This window comes from Trematomus bernacchii, unplaced genomic scaffold (assembly GCF_902827165.1).
Source record: "Trematomus bernacchii unplaced genomic scaffold, fTreBer1.1, whole genome shotgun sequence".
Classification (NCBI taxonomy): Eukaryota; Metazoa; Chordata; class Actinopteri; order Perciformes; family Nototheniidae; genus Trematomus; species Trematomus bernacchii.
In genome coordinates, this window is record NW_022987843.1 from 44,190 (window position 1) to 59,122 (window position 14,933).

The following is a 14,933-nucleotide window of genomic DNA, read 5'->3' on the forward strand; positions in this document are numbered from 1 at the left end:
GATGTACTGCTCCTTCATATGTGATGTACTGCTCCTTCATACGTGATGTACTGCTCCTTCATATGTGATGTACTGCTCCTTCATATGTGATGTACTGCTCCTTCATATGTGATGTACTGCTCCTTCATACGTGATGTACTGCTCCTTCATACGTGATGTACTGCTCCTTCATATGTGATGTACTGCTCCTTCATACGTGATGTACTGCTCCTTCATATGTGATGTACTGCTCCTTCATATGTGATGTACTGCTCCTTCATATGTGATGTACTGCTCCTTCATATGTGATGTACTGCTCCTTCATACGTGATGTACTGCTCCTTCATATGTGATGTACTGCTCCTTCATATGTGATGTACTGCTCCTTCATATGTGATGTACTGCTCCTTCATACGTGATGTACTGCTCCTTCATACGTGATGTACTGCTCCTTCATACGTGATGTACTGCTCCTTCATACGTGATGTACTGCTCCTTCATATGTGATGTACTGCTCCTTCATATGTGATGTACTGCTCCTTCATATGTGATGTACTGCTCCTTCATATGTGATGTACTGCTCCTTCATATGTGATGTACTGCTCCTTCATACGTGATGTACTGCTCCTTCATATGTGATGTACTGCTCCTTCATACGTGATGTACTGCTCCTTCATACGTGATGTACTGCTCCTTCATACGTGATGTACTGCTCCTTCATATGTGATGTACTGCTCCTTCATACGTGATGTACTGCTCCTTCATATGTGATGTACTGCTCCTTCATACGTGATGTACTGCTCCTTCATACGTGATGTACTGTGCACCTGTGATTTCTAATCTGTTCTGTACCTCGTAGGTCCTCGGAGGCCTCTTTTCTGCGCCTCCTCCTGGGGGGTCTGAACTTCATGGACCCTGGTTTTTGTTTCTCTTTGCTGCAGAAAGAAGAGATGATGGAGCCACTTAATATAACAAACATGAATCCTATTTAGCGGTGATGGGTCAGGGTTAGTTAGAGAGTCTGTAAAGAACAGATAACCCAAGTAACCATCTCTTTTAACTTTCACCATGAATGGACCACACATTATTTATGATATGAACACCTTCTGTTGGCTCTTCTCCTCTTCCTCACATCCCCTCTTTAGTCCAGGTCTCTCTTCCTCCAGCCTCCTCTCCTCTTCCTCCTTATATTTTCTCTGATTGATCGCTATTTCCTCCAGCCTCCTCTGGACGGCTGGGATTGGAGGAGACGCTCCTCTGGGCTTTACCTACCATCAGAGAGCACATCACTTTGCTTCACTTCCTTGTTCATGATGTACTGCTCCTTCATATGTGATGTACTGCTCCTTCATACGTGATGTACTGCTCCTTCATATGTGATGTACTGCTCCTTCATACGTGATGTACTGCTCCTTCATATGTGATGTACTGCTCCTTCATACGTGATGTACTGCTCCTTCATACGTGATGTACTGCTCCTTCATATGTGATGTACTGCTCCTTCATACGTGATGTACTGCTCCTTCCTATGTGATGTACTGCTCCTTCATACGTGATGTACTGCTCCTTCATACGTGATGTACTGCTCCTTCATATGTGATGTACTGCTCCTTCATACGTGATGTACTGCTCCTTCATATGTGATGTACTGCTCCTTCATACGTGATGTACTGCTCCTTCATACGTGATGTACTGCTCCTTCATATGTGATGTACTGCTCCTTCATACGTGATGTACTGCTCCTTCATACGTGATGTACTGCTCCTTCATACGTGATGTACTGCTCCTTCATACGTGATGTACTGCTCCTTCATATGTGATGTACTGCTCCTTCATACGTGATGTACTGCTCCTTCATACGTGATGTACTGCTCCTTCATACACGTGATGTACTGCTCCTTCATATGTGATGTACTGCTCCTTCATACGTGATGTACTGCTCCTTCATACGTGATGTACTGCTCCTTCATACGTGATGTACTGCTCCTTCATACGTGATGTACTGCTCCTTCATATGTGATGTACTGCTCCTTCATATGTGATGTACTGCTCCTTCATACGTGATGTACTGCTCCTTCATATGTGATGTACTGCTCCTTCATACGTGATGTACTGCTCCTTCATACGTGATGTACTGCTCCTTCATATGTGATGTACTGCTCCTTCATACGTGATGTACTGCTCCTTCATATGTGATGTACTGCTGCTCTTCATATGTGATGTACTGCTCCTTCATACGTGATGTACTGCTCCTTCATACGTGATGTACTGCTCCTTCATACGTGATGTACTGCTCCTTCATACGTGATGTACTGCTCCTTCATACGTGATGTACTGCTCCTTCATACGTGATGTACTGCTCCTTCATATGTGATGTACTGCTCCTTCATACGTGATGTACTGCTCCTTCATACGTGATGTACTGCTCCTTCATTACGTGATGTACTGCTCCTTCATACGTGATGTTACTGCTCCTTCATACGTGATGTACTGCTCCTTCATACGTGATGTACTGCTCCTTCATACGTGATGTACTGCTCCTTCATATGTGATGTACTGCTCCTTCATACGTGATGTACTGCTCCTTCATACGTGATGTACTGCTCCTTCATATGTGATGTACTGCTCCTTCATATGTGATGTACTGCTCCTTCATACGTGATGTACTGCTCCTTCATACGTGATGTACTGCTCCTTCATACGTGATGTACTGCTCCTTCATACGTGATGTACTGCTCCTTCATATGTGATGTACTGCTCCTTCATACGTGATGTACTGCTCCTTCATACGTGATGTACTGCTCCTTCATATGTGATGTACTGCTCCTTCATACGTGATGTACTGCTCCTTCATACGTGATGTACTGTGCACCTGTGATTTCTAATCTGTTCTGTACCTCGTAGGTCCTCGGAGCCTCTTTCTGCGCCTCCTCCTGGGGGGTCTGAACTTCATGGACCCTGGTTTTTGTTTCTCTTTGCTGCAGAAAGAAGAGATGATGGAGCCACTTAATATAACAAACATGAATCCTATTTAGCGGTGATGGGTCAGGGTTAGTTAGAGAGTCTGTAAAGAACAGATAACCCAAGTAACCATCTCTTTTAACTTTCACCATGAATGGACCACACATTATTTATGATATGAACACCTTCTGTTGGCTCTTCTCCTCTTCCTCACATCCCCTCTTTAGTCCAGGTCTCTCTTCCTCCAGCCTCCTCTCCTCTTCCTCCTTATATTTTCTCTGATTGATCGCTATTTCCTCCAGCCTCCTCTGGACGGCTGGGATTGGAGGAGACGCTCCTCTGGCTTTACCTACCATCAGAGAGCACATCACTTTGCTTCACTTCCTTTTCATGATGTACTGCTCCTCATATGTGATGTACTGCTCCTTCATACGTGAGTACTGCTTCCTTCATATGTGATGTACTGCTCCTTCATATGTGATGTACTGCTCCTTCATACGTGATGGTACTGCTCCTTCATACGTGATGTACTGCTCCTTCATACTGTGATGTACTGCTCCTTCATAGTGATGTACGCTCCTTCATATGTGACTGTACTGCTCCTTCATATGTGATGTACTGCTCCTTCATATGTGATGTACTGCTCCTTCATACGTGATGTACTGCTCCTTCATATGTGAGTGTACTGCTCCTTCATACGTGATGTACTGCTCCTTCATATGTGATGTACTGCTCCTTCATAAGGTGATGTACTGCTCCTTCATATGTGATGTACTGCTCCTTCCATATGGAGTGTACTGCTCCTTCATACTGTGATGTACTGCTCCTTCATATGTGATGTACTGCTCCTTCATACGTGATGTACTCTCCTTCATATGTGATGTACTGCTCCTTCATATGTGATGTACTGCTCCTTCATATGTGATGTACTTCTCCTTCATATGTGATGTACTGCTCCTTCATATGTGATGTACTTCTCCTTCATATGTTGATGTACTGCTCCTTCATTAATGTGATGTACTGCTCCTTCATACGTGATGTACTGCTCTTCATATTGTGTACTGACGCGCCTTCATACGTGATGTACTGCTCCTTCATATGTGATGTACTGGCTCCTTCATATGTGATGTACGCCCTTCCTGCCCTTCATATGTGATGTCTGCTCCTTCATACTGTGATGTACTGCTCCTTCATACGTGATGTACTGCTCCTTCATAGTGAGTACTGCTCCTCATCGTGATTACTGCTCCTTCATACGTGATGTACTGCTCCTTCATACGTGATGTACTGCTCCTTCATATGTGATGTACTGCTCCTTCATATGTGATGTACTGCTCCTTCATACGTGATGTAACTGCTCCTTCATACGTGATGACTGCTCCTTCATACGTGATGTACTGCTCCTTCATATGTGATGTACTGCTCCTTCATATGTGATGTACTGCTCCTTCATACGTGATGTACTGCTCCTTCATACGTGATGTACTGCTCCTTCATACGTGATGTACTGCTCCTTCATATGTGATGTACTGCTCCTTCATACGTGATGTACTGCTCCTTCATATGTGATGTACTGCTCCTTCATACGTGATGTACTGCTCCTTCATACGTGATGTACTGCTCCTTCATACGTGATGTACTGCTCCTTCATACGTGATGTACTGCTCCTTCATATGTGATGTACTGCTCCTTCATACGTGAGGGTACGCTCCTTCATACGTGATGTACTGCTCCTTCATACGTGATGTACTGCTCCTTCATACGTGATGTACTGCTCCTTCATATGTGATGTACTGCTCCTTCATACGTGATGTACTGCTCCTCCTCCTGTATCTAGTGTGTTGTTGATATGAGTATCTAATGTGTTGTTGATATGAGTATCTAGTGTGTTGTTGATATGAGTATCTGTGTTGTTGATATGAGTATCTAATGTGTTGTTGATATGAGTATCTAGTGTGTTGTTGATATGAGTATCTATGTGTTGTTGATATGAGTATCTATGTGTTGTTGATATGAGTATCTAGTGTGTTGTTGATATGAGTATTCGTGTGTTGTTGATATGAGTATATGTGTTGTTGATATGAGTATCTAGTGTGTTGTTGATATGAGTATCTAGTGTGTTGTTGATATGAGTATCTAGTGTGTTGTTGATATGAGTATCTCGTGTGTTGTTGATATGAGTATCTAATGTGTTGTTGATATGAGTATCTAATGTGTTGTTGATATGAGTATCTCGTGTGTTGTTGATATGAGTATCTAATGTGTTGTTGATATGAGTATCTAGTGTGTTGTTGATATGAGTATCTAGTGTGTTGTTGATATGAGTATCTAATGTGTTGTTGATATGAGTATCTAGTGTGTTGTTGATATGAGTATCTAATGTGTTGTTGATATGAGTATCTAGTGTGTTGTTGATATGAGTATCTAGTGTGTTGTTGATATGAGTATCTAATGTGTTGTTGATATGAGTATCTAATGTGTTGTTGATATGAGTATCTAGTGTGTTGTTGATATGAGTATCTAATGTGTTGTTGATATGAGTATCTAGTGTGTTGTTGATATGAGTATCTAGTGTGTTGTTGATATGAGTATCTAATGTGTTGTTGATATGAGTATCTAGTGTGTTGTTGATATGAGTATCTAGTGTGTTGTTGATATGAGTATCTCGTGTTTTCAGAGCATCTCCTACCTGCTGAATCAGCTCCTCTTTGTATCTGTCCTGAATGTGGAGCTTCTCTGGAGTCGGGTCCTCAGACCTCAGACCTGGAGAACAGGTGAGACGTGAGTCCAAAAGCATTGAGATAAAGCTACTGAATCAAGGCATGGAGAAGAGCACACCCCGGGGAAAGTGAAGCCACCTGAGAGTCGATGTTTGGCTGGAGATCGGGGTTCAGCTGGAGGAGAAGCGTCTCCTTTCTCCATCAGGAAACTCTGTGTGTGTCCACTGTCCCTGGAGACTGGACTCCTGCAGTCCTCCTGGGCTCTGTGCATGTGCTTCAGGTCACCTGACGACATCGAACAGTTTATAATGACGTTAACTTGTGGTAAAAGTATTTATTTAAAAGTATCTCTTTGCGTAAGGCGCCGTGCTGGTGGCTGCCTGTTGCATGCAGCTCCCGGTGTTTTATTGATCTTTGTCTTTTTGTTTACTTTTATTCTCTTAGTTGTACTTTTTTCTTTGGATATTTATTTTGTTTTGCAGCGAACTATGGCCACGTTTTACTTCGAACGTTTTCTGGTCATTCTTCTGCTACTTTTTTCACTTTTTGTGTCGGAGAGCCATGCTCAGAGGAGTGATGGCATTGTTACACGCGTGAGCAGCTGATTGCGCTGTGCCGACCCGTGCTGCTGCCCGGAGCCAGGCATGACATCCCGGAGGAGCTTCGGAGGCTCAAGCGTGGCTGCAGAGCTGGGGCCAAGCTGAGGATGAAGAAGAAGATGAGGTACAAACCCTGTGTACCGGCCATCATAATGGGGAACGTGAGGTCTTTGGGGAATAAGATGGACGAGCTCCGCGTGCTGACGAAGACGCAGTGGGAATACCGTGAGTGTAGCATCATGTGTTTTACCGAGACTTGGTTGCACTCGCTCATCCCGGATAATAACACGGCTCTCCCCGGCTTCACGAGTGTTCGGGCGGACAGGGACGTTATTCTGAGCGGTAAAAAGAAAGGAGGAGGGATTGCACTGTATGTGAACGAACGATGGTGTAATCCTGGACATGTTACTGTGAAGGAGCGTTTCTGTAGCCCGGACATTGAACTGCTAGCTGTGGGATTACGTCCATTTTATCTACCTAGAGAACTTTATTCTGTCATCGTAGTTGCTGTCTATATTCCACCGAACGCGGACGCGGAGGTGGCTGGTGACGTCATTCACTCCTCTGTGGCCAAACTCCAAACTCTTCACCCAAATGCATTCATAACAATAACTGGGGATTTTAACCGTGCAAAACTGGACAAATCTCTGCCTACATTCACTCAGTATGTGAAATGCCCCACCAGGGGAAATAATACTCTGGATCTTCTATATGCAAATACCAAGAATGCATATTGTGCCACTGCCCTCCCCCCCCCTGGGCAGATCTGACCACAACCTCGTCTTTTTGGCTCCTAAATATGTCCCTCTGGTGCAGAGGCAGCCTGTATCCACCAGGACTGTGAGGAAATGGACTCCAGGGGCTAATGAGGCTCTACAGGACTGCTTCGAGACCACTGACTGGGACGTGCTTTGTGTGCCACATGGAGAGGACATCAATAATATGACTGACTGCATCACAGAATACATCAACTTCTGTGAACAAACAATATTACCGGCTAAAACTGTCAACTGTTTCCCCAATAATAAACCCTGGATTACTAGTGACCTGAAAACTCTTTTAAATAAGAAAAAGGAAGCTTTTAAGTCTGGGGACAAATCAATGCTGAAGAGTATCCAGCATCAACTGAGAGACAATTTGAGGAGGGGCAGAGATTCGTACAGGAAGAAGCTGGAGACTAAGCTCCAGCAGAACAATAGCAGGGATGTCTGGGCTGGGATGAAGGCTATCACTGGCTTCAAAGGGAGAGACAGACTGACTGTGGGCACCCTGGAGAGGGCCAACGAGCTGAACACCTTCTTCAATAGGTTTAGCTCTCCGCCCGCTGCTGTCTCCTCCACTTCCTCTTCTCACCTCACCTCCTCCTCTCAGCCTGGCGTCAACATCCCCCCTCTGCTCACCACCTACACTTCACACCTCTCCTCCACCACCCAGCCTGGCTTCTGCACCCCCCCTCTGCTCACATTGCCGCTGACCCCCCCCCCCCCCCCTCTGCTCATCTAGCCTCAGACCCCCCCCCCCCCTCTATCCCCCCTGCCATCAAGCCCCCCCCCCCCGCTTCACTGTGAGCACAGGACAGGTCCAGAGTCAGATGGAAAAACTCCACCAAGGCAAGGCTGCTGGCCCTGATGGTATCAGCCCCAGGGTCCTGAGGACCTGTGCACGCCAGCTGGCTCCTGTTCTCCAGTATATATTCAACCTGAGCCAGCACTTGGAGACCATCCCGGTGCTGTGGAAGACATCATGCGTTGTTCCGGTCCCTAAAAAGACAACTCCTTCTGGGCTCAATGACTATCGCCCTGTAGCACTCACATCTCATGTGATGAAGGTGCTTGAGAGACTGGTCTTGGCCCATCTCAGACCGCAGGTGAGATCATTCCTTGACCCTCTGCAATTTGCCTACCAGCCTCACCTGGGGGTGGACGATGCCATTATTTACCTGCTGCAGCGTGCTCACTCATACCTGAATGGATCGGGTTGCACTGTGAGAATCACCTTTTTTGATTTCTCCAGTGCATTCAACACGATCCAGCCTCGGCTACTGAGTGACAAGCTGCAGGCTATGAGGGTAAACTCGTCCACCATCTCCTGGATTACCAACTACCTCACGGACAGACCACAGTACGTCCGGCTGGGCAGTGTGCTGTCTGATGTGGTGGTTGGTAGTATTGGAGCCCCACAGGGGACTGTGCTGTCTCCTTTCCTGTTCACCTTATACACCTCTGACTTTCTATACAACTCAGAGTCATGCCACCTGCAGAAGTTTTCGGATGACTCTGCAGTGGTAGGGTGTATAAGGGATGGACGGGAGGAGGAGTACAGAGCGCTGGTGGGTGATTTTGTTGAGTGGACTGGAAGAAATCATCTGCTTCTGAATGTGGCCAAGACCAGAGAGATGGTCATTGATTTCAGGAAGAAGAGGACATCTCCTCCTCTGCCCCTGTGCATTCTGGGAGAGGATGTGGCAGTTGTGGAGGTCTACAAGTACCTGGGAGTGCACTTAGACAATGGGCTGAACTGGAGGATCAACACTGACGCTGTGTACAAGAAGGGGATGAGCAGACTCTATTTTCTGAGGAAGCTGAGATCCTTCAACGTATGCAGTAAGATGCTGGAGATCTTCTATCAGTCTGTTGTGGCTAGTGCACTCTTCTTTGCTGCGGTCTGCTGGGGGGGCAGCATCAGAGCCGGTGACACCAGCAGGATCAATAAACTGATCAGGAAAGCTGGGTCAGTCATCGGCATCAAGCTGGAACCCTTTGAAGCTGTGGTGGAGAGGAGGACACTGAACAGGCTGTTGTCCATCATGGATAACCCCACCCATCCTCTCCACCTGCAGCTGGACAGTCAGCGGAGCTCGTTCTCCAACAGAATGCTGCAGCTCCTTCTCCTACAGACTGCTGCAGCTCCTTCTCCTACAGACAGCTGCAGCTCCCCTGTCACAAGGACAGATACTGGAAAACATTCCTGCCCACTGCAATAACTCTGTACAACAAATCACCTCTGGCTGGAAGAGAACTCTCTGCTCCATAGTTTCTCTAGAAATAAAACCACCTTGTACATTTTACTCACACATAATCTGTTTCATATTTAATACTCCATAATTCCATATATTTTGAATATATATATATTTGTATATATATATATATATATATAATATCTGTATGTATATTTTCTATTTTGTATTTTGACATGTATATTTTATATTTTATTTTATTTTATTTCTATTCTTGTATATTTTGTTTTATTGTAAAATGCCTTTTATGCTGCTGTAACAAAAACAATTTCCCAATTTGGGATCAATAAAGTACGATCTATCTATCTATCTATCTAAGCCTATATAACAAGTCTCCTCTGGAAGAGAACGCTCTGCTTCTCTGATAACTTCAACTCCCGCTGTACTTTTGTAATCAATCTAATATTTAATAATCCATTCGTTGCACAATTAATGTTTATATAATATCCTGCTTACATTGTAACTGTAAATGTGTATTTCCACATGTTTTTTTTAATGCTATTTTATTTCTATTTGAGACGTTTACATTTTTTGACTGTTTATTTCCAGTCTTTTAATTTCTCTAATGTTCAACGCCTTGTCTTTTGATGCTGCTGCAACGCCAACATTTCCCACATTGGGATCAAGAAAGTACTTCTTATCTGATCTCGAATGAGGTTGAAAACAAACAAACTTTTTGGTTAATTTAGGAGAAATCTATAGACATAAAAGGTGTAGGGTAACTTACTGACGACGTTTCCTTTCTGGTCTTTGATTGGTGCTCCTGCTCCACTCCTCCCCCAGGGGTTAAAGGCCATCCTCTCCGCCTCGATCTTGGCTTCGTATCGCTCCTTCTCCTCTTTCTCTTTCCTTTTCTGATCCTCTCTTTCTCTGATCTGGACACGAGACCAAGCAGGATGTTTTTAAAAGTCACTTTCTGAGACCTCTGCATCCTCAGAGTTTGGCTCTTAAAAAACCCTCAAAACACCTGGAAGAGGGAACTCTCCTTGATTATCACTAAAGTGCAGAGGTGGGAAGTATTGGAGTACAAATACTTTGTTAAGTACATTTTCCTGGTACCAGTACTTTACTCCACTACTTATTTTTCTGACGACTTTTTACTTTGACTTCTTACATGTTGAACACAAATACCTGTACTTTCTACTTCTTACATGTTGAACACAAATACCTGTACTTTCTACTTCTCACATGTTGAACACAAATACCTGTACTTTCTACTTCTTACATGTTGAACCCAAATACCTGTACTTTCTACTTCTTACATGTTGAACCCAAATACCTGTACTTTCTACTTCTTACATGTTGAACCCAAATACCTGTACTTTCTACTTCTTACATGTTGAACCCAAATACCTGTACTTTCTACTTCTCACATTTTGAACCCAAATACCTGTACTTTCTACTTCTTACATGTTGAACCCAATACTGTACTTTCTACTTCTTACATGTTGAACTCAAATACCTGTACTTTCTACTTCTTACATGTTGAACACAAATACCTGTACTTCTACTTCTTACATGTTGAACCCAAATACCTGTACTTTCTACTTCTTACATGTTGAACACAAATACCTGTACTTTCTACTTCTTACATGTTGCACACAAATACCTGTACTTTCTACTTCTCACATGTTGAACACAAATACCTGTACTTTCTACTTCTTACATGTTGAACACAAATACCTGTACTTTCTACTTCTTACATGTTGAACACAAATACCTGTACTTTCTACTTCTTACATGTTGAACCCAAATACCTGTACTTTCTACTTCTTACATGTTGAACCCAAATACCTGTACTTTCTACTTCTTACATGTTGAACTCAAATACCTGTACTTTCTACTTGTTACATTTCCCAAACAGGCTGGTTCCTTTAGTTTGAATGTGTGTTTGGTGGCGTGATCATTATTCTTTAGAGTCATTGCGTGCCTATTGATTTGAACACGATCCGTGTATCCATCATTTCCTGGTCTTCTCTAAAGAAGAGGGACCAATGAAAACGTTGTCATGTTGCCGTTGTTCAGCATGGAAACATTCATTAGCTAACAATGACATTATTGTTCTATTAATATAAAGGGAGGTCAGGTACTCTTTAAAACAGCTGCTAGTTATGGGTACTTTTTACTGAAGTACATTTCAAAGCCTCTTTACTTTGACTTGAGTAAAGAAGTTTAGTCAGTACTTCTACTTTCACCAGAGTATTTTTAAACACGAGTATTTGTACTTCTACTTGTGGAAAGGATGTGTGTACTTCTGCCCTCTCTGGTTGTGTGTGTGTTCAGTTATCTCATATGAAGGTCATGGTAATGAGATCATATGTTTTGTTCACCTGCAGTCTGAGCGCCTCCTGGTAGCTTTGAGCTCGTTCTCTCATCAGTTTTGACTTCTCTGCAGGAGGCTCTCCAACTTCCAGGAGGGACACATGATGCTGATCCGTCACTCTGAAAGCACACAGACAGAGATATTATAATGGAGAGGAGGTTATTTTAAAGTAAGGGTCTTCTCTTGGACTAAAGAGTGAGTGAAAAACATCAGTATTTAAGGTTTTAAAGTGATTGTAATCTGTATTTCAGTGTGTCACGTTTCATTGTGAGAACAGCCTCGCTTGCTTGGCTACGAACTAGCATTGCTTGTTTGCCAACAGCTGTAGAGCTAGCTGTGTAGTGTGCGTTTCCACTACAGCGCGGAGCCCCGTTTAAGAGAGCTGTGACGTCAGCGGCCCGTCTTTGGTTGCGTTTCCACTTGGCCTAGTACCGGCCGGCGGGTCCTAATTCACAGTTTTTCTGGCCTCATAAAATCGTGGGTCTAGGGCCAGAGACAACGAGGCTGAGTCGGGCTGAGTATGCTAAACTAGAGAGAGCATCGCTGGCAAGGGGGCTACAACTACAACAAGATGGACATATTTGACCGTGATTTAATTGTAATACACGTTTCAAAATGATGAAGTAACAACATACTGATACCGGTTAGTAAAAACCATGAATTAATGCTTTGACAAGTCTGCAGACAGACGGCAGAGAAACACCTTTTAAAATGCATGTTTTCTAAATGGAGATTGGCTAAGCTAACGCAGTATATGCTTCGACCGTCCACACTCACAACAACGGCCTATACAGACATAAATAAAGCAGCGACTGTACTCACCATGACACAGACAGTCTGTGGTTTGTACTTGTTTCACTTTTGTCTAGTTTCTGAACAGATATGAGGAGCTGTGAGCTCTGAGTGCTAACAGCTAACGGCTGTGTTGTTTTTCTGGAGTTCTCATTGAAGATGACGTCACGGCTCCGCCTACACTGCGTTACTATAGTAACTACCCCAGTTCCTAAACTGTAATGGAAATGCGCCATAAAGTGAGCCAGTCCTAACGAGGCCTAGCCGTACCGAGCGAGGCCGTGTAGTGGAAACGCAGATTAAACACAGATATGAGTCGTTTTTCAGGTTAAATATATGGACATTTGTACAAACAGTGAGAGTTGATGACTGCTTTATATCTGAAAGATGTGACGTGAGGAAGCACTGATGGTTGTTTTAAAGTGAGGGTCTTCTCCTGGATCTAGAATAAGTATCATGACTGGTGTTAAAGCTCTCAGTGATTCAGGGTTAAAAAGAAGAGTGGTTGCAAATGTTATGGCAATGATGGTATTAAAGCTTAATCCAGTGTACTCCTGACATCTGCTGTATCCTGGGAATGGCTTATCAATGTGTGAGAACAGATGTGTTGGGATGTATGACTCTACAGGAAGAGATTAGCTCGAGGGGGGGATCTGAACACCCAACTGTTCTTTGTGATCCACCTGGACCACATGTTGTCATGTAAATTATCTGTGATGTTTCCTTATAAGACAGTCTGTCACACTCAGAAGGAGTCGTCATGCTTGCAAGCAATAAAATAAAAGATCTTAAAAGACTTTATATCGATATTTGCGTAACTCATCATTTTCTCTAGACAGAAAAACAGCTGATTTGAAGTTGCTACAGCACAGACTTTAGTGCAGATGTGACGAGGTGATAGCATGGAGCACACCAAAGATAAACACTCCCTGCTGAGGAGACTTCATGAGGAACCGCTGAATGTGTCTTCTGCTTTTATAAACCAACCTGGACTCGGACTGTGTGTGTCGGCTGGGTCTGAGAGGAGGATGTCTCTCAGGAGGAGGACTGTGGAAATGTTCAGTCTCTGTTCTGTAATTGTGAGGAGGATGTAGTGGATCGTTGGCTCCATAGCAGTGATACTCTGCATCATGTGGAGTCCTGTGATGATCCGTAAAGGAGGGAGGAAGAGGAGGAGGAACACGAGGAACACGAGGAACCCTGAAACCCAATCAGAGAAACTACAGTGAGTTCACAGACGAGTAGATGTTCATGGCTCAGAAACACACAGAGACAGGAAGCTACCTCGGGTTGGACACGTCTCCGAGGTGGTGATTAAAAACCTGAGCACTGGGGTCATGATGAGACCTTCCTCTGTACTCTGACTCTTCCTCTCTTGGCTTGTATCGGACATCCCGTCTGCGGCTGACATGTTCCCGCTGAACGTGGTCAGGCTGGAAGAGGAGATTGTAAATACAGATCATAATAACAGCAGAAACCTTAGAGACAGTTTGATTGGTCTCTACCTGTTTCCCAGGGTCTGTGGCAGCACCTCTGAGTTTCTTCTCCCTGAAAACAAAGGTGTTTTAGCCATCTGAAACCACCTTAAAGAAACGACTGAGTGATAAACACTCACAGGTTCTTGTTCCTCTTCTGTTCAGCCATCTGCTCCAGAAGCTCCTGTTTGTACTTTTCTTTCTTCGCCTGAGAGGTCGTCTGTTCGTCTGCTGCTCCTGAGACACAGAAACGTAAACAAGTGCTTTCATACCATCAATACCAGGCATGAAGGATGATATTTACCAATCAGGAGTCCAGTAACGACCTGAGCTTTGTCGCTGATGGAGGAAGGAGAATCTGCTGCAGCCGTCCTCATGATGTCTGACTTCTGCAGACTAACAGACACACAGAACAACAGCTTCATGACTTCTGCAGACTAACAGACACAGAGAACAACAGCTTCATGACTTCTGCAGACTAACAGACACACAGAACAACAGCTTCATGACTTCTGCAGACTAACAGACACACAGAACAACAGCTTCATGACTCTGCAGACTAACAGACACAGAGAACAACAGCTTCATGACTTCTGCAGACTAACAGACACACAGAACAACAGCTTCATGACTTCTGCAGACTAACAGACACAGAGAACAACAGCTTCATGACTTCTGCAGACTAACAGACACACAGAACAACAGCTTCATGACTTCTGCAGACTAACAGACACAGAGAACAACAGCTTCATGACTTCTGCAGACTAACAGACACACAGAACAACAGCTTCATGACTTCTGCAGACTAACAGACACAGAGAACAACAGCTTCATGACTTCTGCAGACTAACAGACACAGAGAACAACAGCTTCATGACTTCTACAGACTAACAGACACACAGAACAACAGCTTCATGACTTCTGCAGACTAACAGACACAGAGAACAACAGCTTCATGACTTCTGCAGACTAACAGACACAGAGAACAACAGCTTCATGACTTCTGCAGACTAACAGACACACAGAACAACAGCTTCATGACTTCTGCAGACTAACAGACACAGAGAA

The 14,933-nt window shown here is 44.0% G+C and overlaps 1 protein-coding gene across 1 annotated transcript in view; it reads right to left on the reverse strand.

Annotated features, from left to right (window-relative positions):
* Positions 1 to 14,933, reverse strand: part of LOC117468649 (centrosome and spindle pole-associated protein 1-like) — a 34,767-nt gene that overhangs the window by 3,833 nt on the left and 16,001 nt on the right. Inside the window, exons 8-21 of the mRNA XM_034112877.1 lie at positions 14,170 to 14,261; positions 14,006 to 14,102; positions 13,896 to 13,938; positions 13,675 to 13,823; positions 13,390 to 13,590; positions 11,606 to 11,717; positions 10,003 to 10,150; positions 5,799 to 5,945; positions 5,630 to 5,703; positions 4,757 to 4,773; positions 3,126 to 3,246; positions 2,877 to 2,957; positions 1,083 to 1,247; positions 832 to 914 (exon numbers count right to left, since the gene is read on the reverse strand). Of these exons, the coding sequence (XP_033968768.1) occupies positions 832 to 914; positions 1,083 to 1,247; positions 2,877 to 2,957; positions 3,126 to 3,246; positions 4,757 to 4,773; positions 5,630 to 5,703; positions 5,799 to 5,945; positions 10,003 to 10,150; positions 11,606 to 11,717; positions 13,390 to 13,590; positions 13,675 to 13,823; positions 13,896 to 13,938; positions 14,006 to 14,102; positions 14,170 to 14,261 (1,530 nt within the window). The remainder of the gene's footprint in view (positions 1 to 831; positions 915 to 1,082; positions 1,248 to 2,876; positions 2,958 to 3,125; positions 3,247 to 4,756; positions 4,774 to 5,629; positions 5,704 to 5,798; positions 5,946 to 10,002; positions 10,151 to 11,605; positions 11,718 to 13,389; positions 13,591 to 13,674; positions 13,824 to 13,895; positions 13,939 to 14,005; positions 14,103 to 14,169; positions 14,262 to 14,933) is intronic.